General features: G+C 32.2%; 2 protein-coding genes across 2 annotated transcripts; one reads left to right on the top strand and one right to left on the bottom strand.

Annotated features, from left to right (window-relative positions):
• Positions 1-329: 329 nt before the first annotated feature.
• LOC110684027 lies at positions 330-1,895 on the top strand. The gene has a single exon (XM_021860418.1). The coding sequence runs from the start codon at positions 494-496 to the stop codon at positions 1,670-1,672; it is 1,179 nt and encodes a 392-aa protein (XP_021716110.1). The 5' UTR covers positions 330-493; the 3' UTR covers positions 1,673-1,895.
• Positions 1,896-8,680: 6,785 nt separating this feature from the next.
• LOC110684025 (abscisic acid 8'-hydroxylase 2-like) lies at positions 8,681-16,549 on the bottom strand. The gene is made up of 8 exons (XM_021860417.1): positions 15,671-16,549; positions 15,118-15,436; positions 14,706-14,855; positions 14,173-14,430; positions 13,094-13,183; positions 12,623-12,808; positions 11,410-11,528; positions 8,681-9,263 (listed from the first exon to the last, which is right to left on the bottom strand). The coding sequence occupies exons 1-8, from the start codon at positions 15,934-15,936 to the stop codon at positions 9,176-9,178; spliced, it is 1,476 nt and encodes a 491-aa protein (XP_021716109.1). The 5' UTR covers positions 15,937-16,549; the 3' UTR covers positions 8,681-9,175.
• Between the last annotated feature and the right edge of the window lie 5,251 nt (positions 16,550-21,800).

The raw sequence follows: 21,800 nt of genomic DNA, 5'->3' as shown, positions 1-21,800 counted from the left end.
AAAATAAGTTCAGTTCAGTAAAATTAATTTCAGTTCAGTAAAAATAATTTCAGTTAAGTAAAAATAAGTTCAGTTTAGTAAAATTCAGTTTTCTTAAAGAAGAATTATAATAGAAAATCAGTAAAAATAATTTCAGTTCAGTAAAATTAAGTTCAGTTCAGTAAAAATAAGTTCAGTTCAGTAAAAATAATTTAAGTCCAGCAAAATTAAGGTGAATCAAACAGGGCCTAAGTAAAAAAGTTTATGAGTTTGGGCCAGACAACCTGCGAGTAGAAATTGGGCTTGTTCATTAGTCTATTGGACAGAAATAATAAACCATATTACAGCAAACTTTTACTTTCAGATGAGATCCAAATAACAAACCTTTTCTTTCATGTCTATCGTTTTTCTGTCTCTCTCTCCTTCCTCAGTGCGATTGCCACTGAACTTCTACTAACACTGGTAAAGATTGTCACTTTATAGTATCAGAGTTATCTAACACACAAACCCTTCAATGGGCACTCCATCAGCTGCCCTGTACTCTACTAAATATCCTCTCACTTTCCAATTCACCAGCAAAATTTCAGCTAGGCATTTCAACAAACACCTGGTGTGCCAAAGACAATCCTCCGTCTCCTTCCCCAGTAGCGCGGTAAATTTGTCTAATTTCTCTGCTTTTTCGTTAAATTCAGCTAATTTTGGGCGTGCCCATGTACTTCAACCTGTTAAATCTGCTTATGCTGAGAACCCCAGTTCAAATTTACAGCCCCAAGTGATTTTACAAAACCTTAGGAACTTGTCTTTTGATTCTGTTAAAGAGGGGTTGTCTGAATTGACTCCAATTGGTGCTTGTAAATGGGTTGGGATTGCTGCAGTTGCTATTGCAGCGGTGAAATGGGCAGTTGATTTTGTGTTCAACCCTTTTGTTTGGATGTACTTTAGTTGGTCATGGTTGTTTTGGCCATGGCTTGTGGCAATTGGGCTTGGGGTTTATGGTATTTATAGTTTCCGAAAGCATTGTCGTGGCGAAGCTAGTATTGTTGAGCAACTTGCCATTGTTACTTCTACATTCACTTGGCTTACACTAGTTCCACCAGCATTTTTCAATGGGTTTTTAGAAGGATGGCCGTTTGTGTTCTTCTTTGTTTATCACTATTTCTTCTTTCTCAATGTAAGCATTCGGAAGCGGCTTTATGGGGATTATTTTCTTAGGTCATATGATCCCAAGTGGGATGTGAATGTTCCTAGTTTGTACCGGGGTTTGTTCGGTGTAGGAGTTATGATTGGACATTGGCTTGCAGCATTTGAGGGACCAGAATTGCATCTTATTCCGGGAGGATGGAGCAACATTGGCATATGGGGTCTCATTATGGCTACAGTTTTTATGCATTACCATGCCTCATTGTACCTGGCAAAGTACTCAGAGAAGATTGTAGAGCCGACTTCAGTTGTTCAATTTGGGCCATATAGATGGGTTCGTCATCCTATCTATGCGTCCACGATGCTTTTGTTCCTCACATATTTTGTGTCACTCCGGGCTCCACTGAGTTGCCTTTACACAATTGGTGTTTGTATACTGTATTATGATCAGAAAGCAAAGTTGGAGGAAGCATTGATGATAGACACATTCAGAGAGAGCTATCTTGAGTACATGAGCAAAGTTAGGTACAAATTTATTCCTTTTGTTTACTAGATACGGAATATGATTCAGTACAAGTATTAGGTGTTTGTGATAATTGATAGATGCAATGGAATATGAACAATTACAGCATTTCCTCAATATGCATTTACTTCTATGGTTATTGATTTGATGTTTTGTGGATCTACTTAATCAGTCCCATCTGTTCTATTCATCATATTCAGATAGATTTGTACAATATCATCTTCCCTTCCAATTCCTCTCATTTCATTGTTTATTTGACTGAGAGAAACATGATTTTTCTATATTTATTTGCAATGATTAGTATCTTAATCTGCTTTTACTGCAAATGTCCTGCAAAATATTTTAAGACTATGAGAAGATTAACTTCTTTCAAGTTGTGGGAGTTTTATGTTTCTCCATAGCTCTGATTGAAAATATCAAAGTGTAGGGTCTATATTATGTACCAGTACATGCTGTACGATTATAGTTATTCACTTTTCGTCCAGAGTCTATATTGCATTAGCTTTGTCCAAATAGGATTATTCTCAGATTTGTGTAATTTTTTGCTTGCGGTCGTTGGGGGTATTGGAACAGAGTTGTTGGGTGAAGGGTCAATTTGCAAACATGCCTTATACTGATGTGATAATTTACAATTTTTGTATTTCAAATTCTGCAGTAAGAGATCTCGTAAACACCAATACATACTAAGCCTTTTACCACTAGGGTCCTCATCTTAGCTTTTAGGCAATGCTAAAAAGTATCCTTGCTTTTCCCTTACAATTGCCTTTTTGATTCTTATGTTCCTCTTCATCTCAGGATACTTGGGCTGATTGCAATTAGATAGGCTTTTGGTGACTGTCTTGATTTTGTTGATCTCAATTCCATATGAATATGGTTTTGCATCTATCCTATTTATCATATTATTATCATTGTTGCCCTGACACTCCCCCCCCCCCCCCTCCTTTCCCCAAACAAAAATACTTTTGAACATTGATAAGCCCTAGGCTGCCGTACAGGCTGCAATCATCAATGCATATTTCCTTGAGCTGTTAAATCATTTTGTAGAAACCAGAAGCTAAAGTCAAAGGCATTTATGTTGGGTGTTCGCGTCACTAGATCTCCAGTGCTCTCTCTCTCTCTCTCTCTCACACACACACACACACACACACACACACTTGAATATTTGATGGAGATAACTGTTTATGGAAGACGATAAACCTAATACAATTACTAACGAGTGACCAGGATTCAATTTATCAATTTCTTGTATTATATTGATAAATTGAGGGAAGATGTATATTGACCCATTAGAAGATTATTTTTTACTTATTGCAAGAAATCAAAGAGATCCATGTTAATGGTTTGAATAATTCTGTTTTCCTGTGCTGTGAAATACATTCATATGAGGCTTTAAGTCAGGTCTAATTTCATTGTTCTTTTCTTGTGCACCTTCGTGATAGTTTGATGAACCAATTGAAGCTTCTCTATATCGTCTATTTTTTATGAGTGTAGTGATATATTTGTTTGATTGTTTATATTGCTCTATAATCCATACAACCTACAACAAAAATGAGAAAAACTCTATGGCTCTAAATGGCTATTCCATTACTACTATTGACTCTAAAGCATTGGGTCAACCGGCCAACATTGAAACTAGTGCTCCTTAACAATTACCTCTTAATTCTGATTACTCAATAAATTTGAACGTCCTTGATCCTATCCTAATTCCTCATTCAACGCAAGTTTTAAGCCATAAAACTCACAAAAGTCAATGACAAAGCTCTACTTAGAATAATAGCACAATTCACAATATAAATTTAGTGGTGTAACATTTCATAGGAATAGTAGAGTGGTACAGAATGATCGAGGAAAAATTCTCCTTAGATAAAATAATGCCTCAAGTTTAGAACTTATCTCCTTAAGAATGCACACATTTCTAATTTTCTATGATTTAATCTCAACAGCAATCCTTTTTTTTCCAATTAAGGTGTGATCATATCTGACTATAAGGAAAAGGATATCAGTTAAAGCACAATGAACCATCTTAATGGTAATCAGTAAAGCTCTTAATCTTAATATGACATTTTAATATCCTTCTTTGTGCCTCAATAATCAATTGAGGAAATGTATCATTGTGACGACATTGTGAGATGCACACATGATGCAATATTTAAGGATATCAAGACAAATTAAACCCTATTATACTAATGCAATGCAGCATAAGACCCAAAATCAAATTAATTACTAACATTAACCATTCCATACACTATGAGTTTTGTTGAACTAATATACTAACCACCTTACACGAATTTTATAATCAATTAAGTACATATGAACATTTAATCATTCAAAATCTGAAAGCCAATCTGCAGAAACATCCAAAGTAGGTCTCTTAATTTCAGTTCCAGCCTTCCAGGTCTCAGCTGCGTGTTCAGCTATATTGTTTCTTGTATGTTGCCACAAATTAGTTTGGTGTGTGTCTATCTCCTGAGCATCATCAAAATCTATTAGGGTCAATACTTTGATTTGTTGATGAAAAAGGAATAGATGTAGGTTGAGTTTGACGTCCAAGCTTCAGTTGTTAAATGGTTTTGCTGGTGTCTGATGAAAAAGTATCAAGACTGGGTCCAAAAATTCAAAAGTTTTGCAATGAGGATTAGAGGAGTCCCAGTTACATAACATTAAAAAAAAAAAAATAATAATAAAAAAAAAAAAAATAAAAAAAATAAAAAAAAAAACCTAGACAAACCAATGCAAAGTTTTATGATGAGATGCTTTTAATAAAAACCAATCAATTGAGGTGAGCAGTGATCTGAAAATCATCAATTTATGTTATTACTTGGGATTGTATAACTAAGCACGTGATCAGTGTCCATTTTCAATGTACTGTTGATATTTGATCGAGTATGCCCTTGCAACAGTTGGTGATGGATATCTATGGATCCTGTGAAGATATCATGTTGATGTTGGCCTTTTTATTGTTTAAACTATTGTCCATATCCTGGATTGTCATATTGAGGTGATACAAGAGGCCTTTACCAAATCAATCCAAATTAAATCAAGTCTTTTTCTATTAGTTGTGGGCTTCATTGACCTCTAAATTGCTGTTGGACTCCTTATGTGTAACATTCTCCAATTCTCACCCTCAATAACTTGTATAACTGTTAAGAGTGTCGAATCCACATAAGAGGGAGCCCATAAACCTTTTTCTCTTAGAAGTCAATTGCTTAAACCTCCTTTGACCAGCCTCTAGACCAGCTAAGCTAAGAATTAATCAGTCATGGGGAATCGGTGAGGTCAAGCAATGCAGCCTTTTTCTTTATTTTTTGGAGGGGGGGGGGATGATCTGGAAAAAGACAGTGATCCATCTCCAATGTGCTAGCAACTCTGTTTCTGATTGTGTAACATATGCAGAGCTTCTGGCACTAGCAGCCTGAATTCATGACACTAAAATGATGTAACATGGACTTTTCCTTGGGTGTAAGAAAGATAAAATTCTATTTATGTAGAATTTTCTCCCATTAAAAAAAAAAAAAAAAAAGGTTCCTTTTCTTCACCTTTTTGCAATCCTTTTTAATTTTTTTTTTTTTTTTTTTTTAAAATAATTCTTTAAACACTTAAACTTCAGCATCAAAATCTGTCTTCCGGCCCATTTTGGTAATAACTAATAAGTGATTACATATGGTTTGTGGGCAGCAGCTGGATCTTCTGTGTTGGCAGGATTTTAAGACTTAAAATTGTATGACCTTCTTTCTTGTTTGCGAAACAGGAAATTGTAATACTTAAGGTTGTTATTCTTGCTTGCATCATAGGGCTTTGGTTCTGATGTAGTGCCAATCTGTTTAGGTCTTTTTTCTTCTCTTACCGGTTAGATAAATTGGCCAATGATTCTTTAACATATACTACTGAGCCTTTGCAAGGATGAGAAAACTCATGAAAATGTTTGTGAATACTTTTACGATTGTTAGTGTGTACAGTAAGGTTCCTCCCCCCCCCCCCCCCCCCCCCCCCTTCTCCCAATAATTTTGTTAGAACGTACACTGTGGTGTAGAAGAAGTGAGAAAGACATTTTGTCGTTTTGTCAGATATTTGTCATTCATTACTTGTGATCCCCTTTTCTTTAGACGTGTCTTTTACATTTTCCATACTTTGGGAGTCGGAAACAGACGTTACCAAACTAATTATCATCTTGACATTGTAAGAACAAAGACTCTTTTTAGCAATATTTAAGGGCACTAATTAATTGTGGCAAGCTTTGGCATGATAGACGTTTGTCCATACCATTGTGGATGGAGACCAGAGATTCCAGCCTGGAATCAACAGTTTGCTATGCTTGGTAGGCGATTTGCTTATAGTTAGGTGCTCACTGATACTGAAATGTGGGGGCAGCTTTCAGGTTTGTATTTGTCCTGCATCTTTGTGGCTACCACTGGTCTTAAATTTGGTTTCCGTCCTGCATTCTGATATATATGCATTTATGTGAGTATATATATGTATACATCATTCACAAACAAACAACAGGGTTGTCCTGATTTCCAAAGGGACTGTGTTTGGTTATGTGCTTATGTGGTTATTAAGCTAGAAGTTTTCTTGATCTGAAAAATCTTATTTGCTATTCAACTGCATTGCGATCTTTAGATAAGAAGGTTCTCCTCTTGGATAACTGCATCTACCGTTATCTTATAGCGGACTACTTGTGTGTTATCAATGACAACTCATTGATGCTTTCTTAGCTGAGGTAAGCAGCAGTACGGAGTTATTCTGAAAGTGACTTTTTAGTATCTATGCAGAATATGGTCACTGTACAACCTTTTGGTGCAGCTCTCTGAAATTCGTGTTGTCGCTGCTGTTCATGTCGACTATAGGAGCATAGATCATAAATTAGTTATGAGTTGCTTTTTTCATATAAGCTTACAAAAAAGTTTTGTCAAACCATTGTATAATTGGGCGAGAATTTATGTTAAACAAGCAACTTATAAGCTGCCAAATCTCTTATGGTTTGTTGGCTTATAGTAATGTGATAATTAGAGCAATGATAACTACTTCACCTTGACTGTTAAGAGTGGAGGGTCACTATCTTTTTTTTACTGATAGTTCAAGGATGACTATCATCATCCTTGAGTTGCTTGAGCTTCTCATTTTAGAATTGTTACTGAAACTGCTTGCTGACCTGGGAACTGGATTTATGTTACGTTGTATATGAAATAGACATGTAGATATTGACTTAGCAGGAATGTTTTTCTGGGATGCACTATATTTCACTGATTGATGAAATAATCAGTCGGCAGACAGAGTGTAGATGTACTGTGAATCTTAAATAACTAATTGTTTTAGCTTGGCTATTACTTTGATGTGCCATGAACCTCTGAAGTTGTTTCAGCTGTGATGCAGCGGTAACATAACTGTTTGCAATCTTTTTCTGAACTTATTAGTCCTAACCTGAACTTGTGTTTGTTATTCTGCATTATCTGAGCCTATTAGCACGTATGAAGAACTATGTGAACTTGTTTTGCCTGATATGAAGTTATTTGTCACGGAAGCAAGAAGATTGGAGACACAGGTGAAATACGAACGAAGACACACAATCCTACCCTGTACTCCACACAACTTTATCCCAATTTAAACCTTGTTTGTAAAAATACTGAAGTTGTGGAGCTATCTGAATTGACCATTTAGTGTTAAAATCGGAGGAATTTTGTGCAAAGATTCCATTCACATTAGGAGAAGCATTGTCATCCGCCACATTACATCTTGTTTTTATATGATAATGGTTTTCATGTTTTATGCTTTATAAATTATACTACGTAATAGACAATTTGCAAAACTCCAAAAGCCTAGTTTTTGTAGGATCAGGTAATTTGAGGAAGCAGATTATCTTCGACACAGTGTATTCCTACAATTACAAAGTATCCGCATCTTTTGTTTTGTTTGTTTGTTTATGTATTTTTGAAAAATGATTCAACACTAATTTATGGATAGTCAAGATAAGAATATTGTAATTTTATAACTGGTTCCTGTTTAAGAATATCCAATTGTATTTCTTTGAGACACTAGAGAGTATCTATTTTTAACAATTTATATGTCACATTAGATATTTTTTATTAGGTCTTAGACTCTCAGACTTTAAAGAAGACATACCTAATTGTATTTGTGTATTTTTCTTTCGAAAAAAAATATAAAAAAAAAAAAATCGCGTTGTAATTAGGTATACCCACGTAAAATGTGATTTTTTTTTGGAAAGGATTTGAAACTACCATAAAATTGTTAATACAACGCGAATCTACTAAATATTCGGCTGACAAACTGTGTTCTCCATGATTGTGGCTAAATCTAGATAGACTAAAGGGGTGTTTGGTATGAAAATTTGTAACATAGGAAACATAAACAAATAAGTGTTTCCGTTTCTATTAGTTTTGTATGAGCTATAAGTAACAAATACCATTTCCAAAGGGTAACAAAATCCCCCAAATTGTTACCCTTATCCAACTAGTGGAAACAAAATGTGTTTCCCTCCTCAATCATAAACTCTTCAATTTGTTTCCATTTTATAAAGATACCAAACATATATCAAAGGTAACGTGTATCATTACCCTTTCCCTTACTTATATAAATTCTTTCCATTCCGTTTACGGAATTTATACCAAACGCCCCCTTAGAGTTATTAGTGTGTTTTATTCATTGAATTTATATCTCTTGTTTAATCATTATCAAAACTTATTTGATTTGATCTTATTATTCATTATCTGTTATCCAACATATTTTTGATATCAGAAACTACAGTAAGGAACAAGAACAAGGATCCTTAATAAGTTGGGCCCTTGGCAATATGACTTCACAGACTTGGTTCTGAGTCTGGTGTCCCATGGGTCACATGCACATTTCTCATGGGTTTCAATATTGAAATATCCAATTCCAAATTGTGCTTATTTTTCACCCAACGTGGCAAACTGGCAATCTTAGGTGCACTACCAAATTTGAAGATAATGTTACATTATTTTTTAAGGATTATATAGAAATAAAAATGGTGTATATATTTGACTTTGTGCACAATTAATAAAACAAAATTGAATACCATACCATAGAAATAAAATAAAGAATTTCAGCCCAAACTGAAATCATCTTTAATTTCTCAACCTTTTGGATTTCATTTTCCCTCTTCACAAACTTACATTATTACTTACATTTACTATCATCTTAATGATAGTGATACTACTACTAATCTCAATGGAGGATACATAATTGGGCCCTCCCCCTAAAAATTAATTTTAAAAAATAAAATAAAATAAAATACATGTGCATTAAAACTTTCAAGGCACATGTAAAAGGAATATTTCCTTAAAAAAAAAAAAAAAAAAAAAACGAAAGGATTAGTAGGAATTAAAAGAAGGGTTAAGAATTAAAATGGAGTACGCTGCCTTCTCTGTTGGTGGCTTTTGGTCCCTCCATCAAACACTTTTTACATCTTCTTCTTTTTCTCCTTGGTATTCTTGTTCATTATTGCTAAAACTTAAAGATGTTATAGCTAGATTTGCTCCAAATTTATTTCATTCACTTTCATGGGTGCACCATTATGGGAAAACCATGCTTTGGAACAGGAAACGGTCCATATTGTATTCCATCTTCATCTCCTGTTGCTTTCCACCTGAAATAACATATCGTAACCACATTCAGTTTATACTGTTTTCAAAATATGATTATATAAATGCATACAGACGTAGTAACATCAATTCAATATTACTCTATCATGTCACATGGCACACATTGCATCTAAATACTACCGTACACACATGACACATGTGGTGCACGCACTGTACGCAAAATGTGTACCACTATAGTTTATATCAGCAAGGGTTATGTTCATTTTGTAAGATTTGATGTGGAGAGTTTAGTTGATCATGTATGAGATCTGATAGATATTAAGTCTTAACAGCTGGCAATGAAGTTGTTTGGGCCATTTGATTTGTAGAGTAACGCTAGCTGGCAAATATATATCCTAGTAGGATAAATAATCATTGGTAGATACTAATATCGTTTACAAGTCAAATAGGACCCAAACTCTCAAAATTATTCTGTCAAAACATTTAATTTGCTTTGATGTGGATGTAGAATATGCTCTTTTAGTGTATTTAAACCGTTGGTTTATCTATAATTTGTTAGTTACATAATTTATTTATTAAGTTATGAAATGAAATAAAGTATATATAAATACTATATGAATTATGGCCTTGCTTGTATGTGTGTTGATATGCAAGTTTGAACTACCTAAGAAAGAAATCATGTGAACTGTTGGTTGTGTTTTGGATTTTGATATTGATGCTTCATTTTCATATATCTTCACAAGTGTATATAAGTTAAGGAGTACTTCCTATCGAGAAAAAGAAGATGTATAACTAACTTTCATGAAAATTAAAATTGGCTACAAATTAAGCAACATTCATAAACCCTTTGATTATGCAACGAGACAAATCTCATTGTAGAATGATCACGTTACTAACTGACTAACACATCACTATTAGATTGGTAGTTTCTTTGACTATTCTGCTAAATTTGTATATCGACTTTACATGAGGTTAAAACTTAGTAGGATCTTATTCGGTACCATCACTCAATCATGTTATCTCATTGTTAAGGACCTTTCAACCCCAAAACTATGGAGTATAATGATATGACTACCCTAGCTTCTGAATAAGTACCATTACATTATTGAGGACCATATCTTAGGACCACTAAATACAATTTCAATTGAGCCTCAAAATTCTTAAGTACAATTATATCTTAATACATAAAAGGTCAAATATTGCAAATTCAATTGAGTAATTGACCCCATATAACTCCACAATGCATGACATTCACGTGATTAGATTCATTACATAGTAGACTAGCTTAGGCTAAGTATTACTGTACCACTCCCCTCTTCCAAAGATTTAGGTCACATTCTTAAATAGGGAATTGGTGGGCCAGGGTAAGGCCCACTGGGCCACAAAGTGTAGGTTACATGGACCATCTCCAAAGCTTAAGGAGACCATAAGGTCGTGGTCCAATTTTGGTCCCAATATGTACAAATTATTTTAAAGTTTGCCCACTCACTCTAGCTTGATTATTGTAATTTCTTTGGGGTTTTTTTAAACCCAATTATTGTACTTTACTCCACAAAAAAGATCCTTTTTTGTTCTCAAAGATTTTGTCCATGAGAAGGACCATGACACTCACTCACCTTCATAGCCTCATCAATCCCCTAATCTTTCCTTGCTCTTGCCTTAAAGGTAAATAACACAAGATCCATGTTGCCAAAATATCCCCTAGTGAGACTTGACTCGTATTTTAAAGTAATTTTCGATACATCCAAAGACAATTGGGACGCGCCATATATAATTGAATAGGGAATAATATGATATTGATCTCATATTTAGGTTTCTCATATAAACATTAAACTACAAATCACATGTGGATTTAAAATCTAGAGTAACTTTCAAAAACCTATCTTGAATAATATATGTAGTATGATATTAGGGCTTCAGCTTATTTTCAGTTCAGTTCAGTTTCAATTAGTTCAGTTCGGTTTAGTTCCTAATTTTCTTCTCTCATAAAATATTCAGTTCAATTTAGTTCAGCTCAATTCAGCTCAGCTCAGTAAATCAGAACAGACCCTTACTGTGATATGATGTTATCAGAATAATAGCGTTACCCTCTCGTAATCTCATAAACTATTAAATTAGCATAGCCAAAAATATGTATGGTTAAGGAGGCAATTTTGAACACTGCAATGATTTAGCGGGGAAGAGATTTACCTGTAGGTGGTGGTGAGATGGTGCACGAAAATTAGCATTTCAAGCTTGGCTAGCTCACTTCCTGGACAAGAGTGGACTCCATTACCAAATGGCATGTACGTGTTAGGTCTTGGTGGTACCTGCACCATTTTTTTTTTCATAAGTTAGAAAACGAGATCACTTCTGAAGGGGCATAGTTATGTTCAAAGGAAAGGGGTGAATTGGCCTCAATTAATTCGTCACATTATATATGAAATGATAGCGCATTACAATTAAAATTGTGTAGAATAAGAGTTTCAAAGTACTTTGTAAACAAATGTTTAAAGCCTAACAATGAAGAATTGGGGAGATGCATCTATCTAAATTTGACTTGAACCAGCTTGAATTGAAAAATACTCCAACTTCTTTATAGATGATCTTCATGTATTCTATTACGTAATTATTATACCACAAGAAGTTTGAGAACACAATAGCACATATAAAATTATGCAGAAAAATAAAAATTAAAATAAAAAAAATCCAAGAGAAAGTCACGTGCTTTGATGCTAGTAGTCTAGTAGAGATCTTATAGAGGGTCCCTAATCTTCCAATTTTCCAAAGGCCTGAAAACATGAAGATTCATATATTCCACTGATATTGACACTTACCCCAAGTCCCTATACTCCCTGCCATACATAATCTAGTCATTGCAAACCTTATATTTTCAATCCCCTTCATAGCCCCAAACATTTCTACTTTTTTACACTTTCTTTAGTAAAATTTCAAATTATATATTTTATTTTCTTTATTTTACTATTATTGATCTCAGTTATATAGAACCATATAAAATATTTTCACCACAACCCGTCATCTACTAGTCTCAATACTCGAGTAACATTTCATTTTAAATTAAAGTTGCATACATAGAGACTATCAAAACAACACAATAGACCTTATATTCAAATAAAAAATAAACTTTATATAGTGTAATTTGAATAGTTAGTATCTCGACTAAGTAAAGTAATACTCCCTAGTCATACCATACACATATACGTACAGCCAAAAGACATAAGATATTATTTCGATACAATTACAAAACTTAAAATATCTTAGACATAATCTTTGACTAGAAGAGTAAGATTTCATTAGTGTTTTAATATGTTTGCTCATAGAAAATTGACATCGATCTACTTCATTCTATAGTCTTTTTCATAGATTTAGATAAACTCGAACTAGGGAGGAAAATTACAAGTACCTCAAATCTTGAAGGGTCAAACTTTTCAGGTTGAGGGAAGAATTCAGCGCAATGGTGAATGCTTCTAAACAATGGTAACACTTTCCACCCTTTTGGAATCAAATACCCTTCAAACTCAACATCATGGACTGCCTCTCTAAATGTAAATGATAGTATACTTGCTGTTCTCAACGTCTCTTGAATCACCTACATATAAAAAATTATAACTTTTAATTTCCGCGTAAAAATTAAGTATTATATTTTTAAAGTGATACTAATTTGGCTTGGTATTTCATAATCTAAGTACATTTTTTTTACCAGTAATACCTAATTATGATTAAATAATAATTAAAACTGGATATTTTAAATTTAAAGTGTATATCAAAATGTACCTAACAAGAGTTTTACTTTACATGATGCATAACATCATCTAATTACTTAATTAGTTAAAAAATGGTATTGAAATGGAAAAGACAAAGAGATGATGAATACCCGGCTAGTCAAAGGCATGTTTCTAGTGTCCTCCCACGTAAGACCACGGTTAGCCTCTATCAAACTTTGTCTAACTCCTTCTTGTTCCTTCTGCAACCCCAAATAAATATATAAATTACTCCGTCATAAATACATATATACAAAGTACGGAATATATACTAATAGTACTAATATACATACAAAAATACATTATTAATAGTCATACGTAGTATTTAAGGTTTTTTTTTTTACCCTATAGTTTGTATAACTTTTAACGATTTCTTAAATTTATTAATTTTTATAAAATTAGATGACAGTCCCTAATAATGAACATTTAATTTCTTAATTTACTCCGAACATAAATTTGAATGACCATTGAAATATGGATTTGTAAATAACAAATAAAATTAACAATTCAACTTTAGATTTGCTAGCAATTTGTAAACGTGAATTGTGACGGCTGATGAGATAACTTAAGAATAATTAAATCTCAAAAATTTCTCAACCAAGAAATCACCAAAAAATCAGGAGCATAATATTATTTTTATGACAGTATTGTTATTTTAATACATAGTGAATCTTTTGTTGCTTATAAATGAACCAAAACAGGCAACTTTCATGGAAATCTAAGAAAAGACAAATCTCAAGTGTTTAAGCACGTAACTATAACAAGTATGGACTAATTGATACACATGTAACAAACTACAATTAATTTGCCCGTATCTACAATTCAGATTATATCATATGATCCGTAGAAATTATTCAAATAATAAATTAATTAAAAGGATCAAATAATAGTATATACTAATATTATCCGTATCCTCAAGATTAGATCTATGTCTGTATATATGATACATATACATAGTCATCCGTTAATGAATCAATTACAAAGATACTCCTATCATTATTAAATACTCGTACCACTTTGTACACTAGTAATTATTATTACTTGTCCTTCTATATGATGTACGTAAATCACATCATGTCTCAAGAATTATGCGATAACATTTAGAATTTGTTATATACAGCTGGATATACGGTACACCCGGGTGTACAGATTAGGATCTCGATAACATTAGATAGTAGATTAGGATAATTACCGTAACAGCTTCGAGAAGATGTTGATTATCATGTAAGTATTTGAGAACCCATGTGAGGACACTAGCAGTAGTATCATGAGCAGCGAAAATGACTCCAATAATATTATCAGCAATTTGTGAATCACTTAATTCATAATTACTTGATGTTTCTTGCTCTCTTGATTTAAGTAACACTCCTAATAATCCTCCATCTATGTTGTTATTCTCCTTTCGTTTTGCAATAAGCTTCCTTAATGTCCCATTTAGAAGCTTCCTTGCCTATAATTGACAATAAAACAATAATTAATTATGTTATTATATAGTCACTAATTAATTATATTAATAAAAAAAATAATGGGGGGTCGAGGGTAAAAGTTGGGCAAATTAAAGTATGATGTAAAAAAAAATGTCACATATCTTCGTCTTACATAAGAGTCACAAAATCGATATGGACAAGCGTGAAAGAATTTAGGTAAGAATTATCAGTTATTTTCTTTTCAAGGGAATATGGAAAAAAAAAGGATAATGTGGGGTTGAAAGAAAGTGAAATTAACCTTCATAGATTTGTGAAAAGGAGTTCCGGGAAAATTTAGGGGCATAGAATTGTATCCCTTCTCTAAGCATTGGTACAAATGCTTGATGCCTTCAACCTCCAACTCTTTTTTGTCACCAAAGGCCGAGATTATTGCCACGTCGAATGCATACTGGTCAAAATATTTTACCAACCAAGTTAGTTAGTTGATCATAATGAAGACGACCAAGGTAACCATCCTTAACTCATATATATATATATATATATATATATATATATATATATATATATATATATATATATATATATATATATATATATATATATATATATATAATTTCGAAAATTAATTAAAACAGAACATGATTATTTAACATAAAGAGGGTAGTTTAATTGCATAACATGAACCGACCATATTATATATGTATACATACCTTTTTCATCTCAACTAGAGTGTTGATGGAGTTATTCTCCCAAGTAGGAAGAAAGTCGAGGACAATATTTTCAATTTGAGAGACGGCACCCTTAAGAGCATTAGGAAGAAAGGAAGCTTGAACAAGCTTCTTGAGCTTAGAATGGTAGGCTCCTTGGTGGAAAAACAAAGCCTCAGGACCAATCATCTTCTCCTTACTAGGTGGATATGTTGGCTTAAAAAGATGAGCTTTACTTACTAAAACTATCTTTGCGGCTTCAGGACTTGATATCATTACACATGGACATCCCAATATATGAGTCTTAAATATATCACCATACCTACCCAACACAAAAACATGTAATTTGTTAGCCAAAAAATAATCCATCAACACAAACCGCACACATCCCTTGACATGACAGCTGCTAGCTCTATCCAGAATTAACTGTCACGTTGACAATATAATATGAACTGTTTGTGATAAATATAAGCTGGTTAGTTGTGACAATGTGACAACTTAATCTGAACATATAGGGTCTTATTCATAAACAGAAAATGTGCGTTAATATGTATACCTTTTTTGTCTATTAGAGAAGAAAGAGTTGGGATTTTCAGTGTAGAGTTTAAGAGTTTCACCAAGATAAGGCCAACCCATAGAGCCAGGGGGTAGAGGTCTTCTATCTTTGGGGTAAAAAAACCATAGTAATTGGAAAAGAGTAACAAGAAATAGGAGAGATAAAAAGAAGAGAAATAGTGAGATTAAGAAAGAAGTAGAAGGAGAAACAAGAAGAAGAAGAAGAAGAAGAGGAGAATGAAAGGAAAGGAGAGAAGAGTATTGCATGGTTGTTGTTGTTGTTGATGTTGTTGGCTTTTGGGGAATAATAAGGGGGGGGGGGGGAAACAAAGATAGGAGGCAAAATAAGCAAAGGTTTGATTTTGTGTTGTTGAAAATTGTTGTTGTTGTAATTGTTTGGGAATAATGTTGTTCAAATTTGAGGTGAAGTGGGGGGGCCTTTATATAGAGAGGGAGATAGGTGAAGGCTAATTCTACATGACAAGCGTCACCCTTTCTTTGGCAACACTTTGCTTCACCCTGTTAGGGCAGTTTTTCCTCCCCCTCTCTTACTACTATTTCTCTATAATATGGTGGCCTTGAGTTCGTTTTCTATGCCTACCTTAATGATATAACATAATATTATAACACTAGAGTTAGCACTTAGTTACATCATAATTACACGGTACGTACAGTGGGGTCCCTTTACAGTTTTTTGTATTTTTTAAAAATAATTTATTTTAAAATTATTCTGAAGTATGTAGTATGTTGTAATTTGAAGATTGAATTAGAGACCTCATGTGTGGAAGGCGAAATTTAGTATAATATATAACATTGAATTTATTTGTATAAAAATTAATTTGGGAAGTGAAAGTGACAATTTATTATCTTGAGTTGGTTCCGTCCATATATTTCATATTCCTCAATAGTTAAAATTTGTGACATGCATGTTATGAATTGTCATAGTCATTTCTTCTTAAAAGTGTCCATCTACAAATGAGAGGTTGGATTAGTGACTAAAAAAATACATAGCTATAGAGTGAGGATGATTATATAGATTTCTTGCAACTATTTTGGTTTTCTAACTTAAATGTATCTATTTATATTTTGTGATCATATATATATATATATATATATATATATATATATATATATATATATATATATATATATAATCATTTGTGGATGTCTTGTCTTACTATGATTTATATATCTTGAGTCAAATCAAGACTTACCTCAATTTATATATGAATCACTATCTATTTATGAATAAACTATTAAAAATCATATAACATGTGTGAATGAAAATTGATTCTTTCATATATATATATATATATATTGGATTTTTTGTGCTTAAATCACATATTGAATTTGTATTTTTTTTTAGCTCATTTACACAAAAATAACTACATATATACATTTGAGAAAATTAATCATCTTTGATCAATTATTTATGAAAAAATATGTTACTAAATATTTCACTTTGTAGAAATTAAATCATAGCAGACACTGTATATTAACATAATTACATGTACATATATATACACAAAACCTTATTAAGTCCTTAATGTGAAACTATTATTTAGTGCATGTATATTTTTACGTAAAGGCATATATAATTTGTCGGATGTGTTGTCAGTGATCAATTGTTTTTTTATTGTTAATATGATATTCCAAACCTTTCATATAAATCGAGACAATCTCATCAAATGTCTTTTTTTAGATTAGTGGTATACATCTAGCTCAATCGTTAAATTAAGTTTTATAATGATAATTAAATATGTAGTGCAATCCACCTTATTGTATCTATTGCATGCTAAATTAGTAGCCTGATTACTTATTAATTTACCTTTTAGCTCATAATGATGATGACAATTTTGCTACCATCAATTGACATTATTTTTATGATAAACCTCTTTTGAGGAGAATGGAGATATTAACTACTCATACTTAACGATCTCCGATGCACATTTTTAACTATTGTCTTTATTTAATTAGGTACAAGTAAATTTTTTTTTTTTAAAAAAAAAAACTTAATATTTTTTAAAATTTTATTATATAAAAAACTAAATCCAACAAGATTATAGAACGGTTTCCCTAGAAATTGTTTAAATCAAAATAAATTCCCACTTTGGGTCGTTTTAAAAACAAATTCCCTAGATGGTGTCCACGTAGGATCGGGTTTAACCTTGATTTTTTTTTTTCTTTTTTTTTTGTTCAGTGTAGAACCGCAACTGGTGTTGGCGGTTTGCATATATAAGCGCAATTGATAGTAGCGGTTTTATATTTTACAACCGCAATTGTTGGTAACGGTTGTATTTGTAAAACCAACATCAGTATTAGCGTTTCTAACTGCAACTTTTTTGCAACTTTTTTTCACTTTATGACAGTCCCACCTCCTACTGCCCACTGATATTAATATATTCCAAACCTGATAAAGCTGTTAACCAATGAAAAAAATAAGATAAGGAATTGGGATTAATAAGACATAATGCCATTAGTAGCCAACTGAAAATGCAATACACCTTGACAAAAATTCTCAAAAGTAGACCAATTAAGAAATCAGATTTCGTAGACCAATTAATAAGACTGTTGGCAATGACAATTGACGATTGATAGAATTATAGTTCAGAGTATTGCCCTGCTTTGCTATTGTGAAAAAGGACTAAGTGAAGAAGATGATCGTGGGAAAATAGAATATAAAACAAGTAAAGAGGAATACAAAAGGTTAGGCATTAAAAAAAAGAGAAAAAAACAAGTCAGCACTTTTATTGATAAACCGCCAATGGTGATTGCGGTTATTACCACTAGCGGTTTTACATATTAAAAAATGCTTGAAAAAATTAGTGACCCGATCCTACGTGGACACCGTATAGGGAATTTGTTTTTAAAACGACCCAAAGTGAGAATTAATTTTAATTTAAACAATTTATAGGAAAATCGTTCCAAAATTATACCACATATACAAGTGTTTTTCTAGAATCTGAACTACTCCGTATAAATTGCAATCATAGTTTGAAAACTTTAATTTGACCACATAAATAGTGCACATGGAGAACTTAATAGGATGGAGAAAGTGTAGTGCAAGATTACATTTTAGTCGAGTTACACTCAATTGCATAGTTAAATTGAGTTTTATATGCCTATTTTTTACTTATTTGAAACTAATAATTTAAACTTAAATAACTTGATTGAAATATTACTCCTTGAAATAGGATAATCTTTATTTTTCTTGCCGAACTTAATTTATCCAACTGACTTTATCTTTTCTGTCAAAAAGTAATATTTTTTTTTCTAAATTTATTACTCTATATATTATAAAATATTATTTTACCCCTTATTTGACCTTAGCTAGTTTTTACAAATAATTATATGTAGCTGATCACACGGTGTGTCCATCCATCACGAGGATTATTTCGTTAGTGTTATACAAGTTACTAGTTCATTATTATAGAAGTTATTCGTTCACTATTATAGGGGTTAATTTGTTATCTTACAAGCTACTATAATAAAATCTTACTGCATAGTATATAGAATTATAAAATATGTTTTTCCTTTATATTTATTTTCAGACTGATAAACCGAAAAAATAAGGGATTACGGAGTATGTTTTGTCTATTTTGTTACGTATAAAGTCCCACAAACAAAAGATGACTTAAAAATCTTGTCTTTTTAACATAAAGATCGACGAGTCGGCGTTTAGAACGTTGAACGTAATAAGTAGCATCACACAAAATGTGTTATATGCAAAAGCTTGAGGTATTTAACGTAGAAAACATCATGTTAGTTGAGTAACGTAGTAATCCCCCAAAAATAGGATAGTGTAGAAGGTGTACATGGGAATATGAGAAACTGCTTTGGGAGTTGGGATTTTATTTCTAATTATTAATTCCATCGTTATTCTTACTATTTTCAGTTTCCAACCGCCTTACATATTATCCATTTTTCAGACCTTCCAAACAATTGAGAGGCTTCATTTGTAGTTTTATACTTTGTGTTTGTCTACTACATACACACCCTATTTCTTTGTACTTCGTATTAAATTGTGTCATGCGGAGTAATAAACAATCGTGAGTTATTTATATTACCTGCTTTTTTAATGGGCAAATACAAGTTAATATGCCAGATTAACGAATTTTGTTAATCTGATGGCAATTACTGTAAATATATTTTAAAAGCGTAGTCATTTTTTCAATACGTTTGGTGAGATGTTCAATTACTATTTGCACCTTGTATATAGAAACTTACACATATCCCCCCAAACTAGTACATGAAAAGACGCATATACCCATCCACTGATAGTTAAAAAGACGTTTATACCCCATTTTGTTTATCTGGAAGATAAATTGGACACAACTCTTTCTTAATTGCGTTTCATGATCAATTAATGTTCTATTAATTTGAGTTTTTAAAAAAAGTGTTCTATGCACATTTGAAATATGATGAGTACTTATACAATATACGGAGTATTTTTTTACTTTGGATTGCTTAAATTTTAACCCTCTTTATACTATGGTTTTTAATAGTGATATCACTAAGAATATTATATATGGTTTTTAAGTAGAGATATTGAGTACATGATATCACAAGTATGCCCGTGATTTCATGTCCTAATATCAACATAACATCTCAAAATGTCATATTCCTTTTCTCTTCTACTCTCCAATAATCAATTTAATTTTGTATGTAAATTTCAATTGTAAATTAAACTGATAAATTCTTTCCAAATAATATTCAAGTTTTTCCGTACTGTTCAATGTCATATGTGGTGTCCAATGTCCTAGCCCTATTAACACTAAAGTTTGATGTACATGATTCTCTAATCATTGTATACTCGTATATAAAACTGTGTTTAAATCAAATGTCTCATAAAATTAGTACCGTATGAAAATTCAATGATTGATTGGAATAAGATTGAATATAATTAATGTAGATCGATCAAAAAACATACGAATAACTTAGTGAGATTGGAATGAAGGGTCCACTCTCAAAGTTCCAAATGCATATTGGTGTATAAGTGTATAAACCATGTGAGTATGTGACCTTTCTTTTTTGGCGGGTGGCCCAATCACTACATAGTGTATATGTAATATGCTTGTGCAAATATTATATGGGTTCAACCTTTGGAACGACATTTTGAGCAACTTACATTAAAATGTGATTTGATTTGTACGAGGACTTCTTAGCTTCATTCAATTCAATGACGTTTGATGCATCGTTTGAATCTTTGATTGCGGTTTAGTTCCTTCATTCTGAACCACGCATAGGTTTTTTTTGGGAATGATTGAACTTAATTAATCGCTTACGCCATACAATACAATAATTAAATGTACACGAAAGAATTTCATGTGTACTAGGAAAAATAGTCATGTCATGAGTTGTTCATATTGATAATCCAATAGGATTGAGAGAAGAGAACTAACATACAAGAATATGATTATATGAGTAAGCCTGATTAGAAAGTGAGATACTCCGCTTACCTAATCCCAATAGAGTTGCATGTTTGGTCTTCTCTCCAATCTCCAATGTTTTCTTTTGTGATCAAATTAATTAAAATAAAATCGATCATAAATCAAAATTTGTTAATATTTGAAAGATTGATTGAGGTCAACACGCATTAAATACTTAATTCAATCTAAAAGAGGATCAGATGATCATCAAGATGTATGTACGTTACACATATATATAACCCTAGGAACCCGATTCTTTGGAACATTCTCTTCCCCTTTCATTCTTGGCCGGTATAACTCTTGAACTCATTTCCTACCTAAGTTCCAAAGTTTGCACAATAATAAGAAGTTAACTACATTACTACAAATCTACAATAGTGATTAAGTTTAGATTTTTTGTACACATGTTTTCCTCTGACTATAGATTATTTTTTAAAGCAACTTTCATTCAAAATGATCATGAATAGTTGAGTAAGACCACTTTGAATTAAACTTTGCTACTCGTTTATAAATAATAATATTAATAAAATACATTATAATTAGTGTATTACACTAATTGTATTATTTATATAAAAATAAATAAAGATGACTGACAAAAGTTACTTAAATTAGTAGCTTTATGCAGCTGCCGGAGAATCTTGACACACTCTTATCCAAAGACGGAAAGCAATGAATCAAAGTGACACGTGGATAAACAGTATT

Source organism: Chenopodium quinoa, unplaced genomic scaffold, assembly GCF_001683475.1.
Source record: "Chenopodium quinoa cultivar QQ74 unplaced genomic scaffold, ASM168347v1, whole genome shotgun sequence".
NCBI classification, from domain to species: Eukaryota; Viridiplantae; Streptophyta; class Magnoliopsida; order Caryophyllales; family Amaranthaceae; genus Chenopodium; species Chenopodium quinoa.
This window is presented reverse-complemented; position numbering and strand designations above follow the sequence as displayed.

Coding starts and splice junctions, on each gene's coding strand:
- LOC110684027 (XM_021860418.1), top strand. CDS start 494: ATGGGCACTCCATCAGCTGCCCTGTACTCTACTAAATATCCTCTCACT.
- LOC110684025 (XM_021860417.1), bottom strand. CDS start 15,936: ATGCAATACTCTTCTCTCCTTTCCTTTCATTCTCCTCTTCTTCTTCTT. Junction 14,856..15,117: donor CTCTAGTTGAGATGAAAAAG/GTATGTATACAT, acceptor TATTTTGACCAG/TATGCATTCGACGTGGCAAT. Junction 12,809..13,093: donor ACATGCCTTTGACTAGCCGG/GTATTCATCATC, acceptor TTTTATATGTAG/GTGATTCAAGAGACGTTGAG.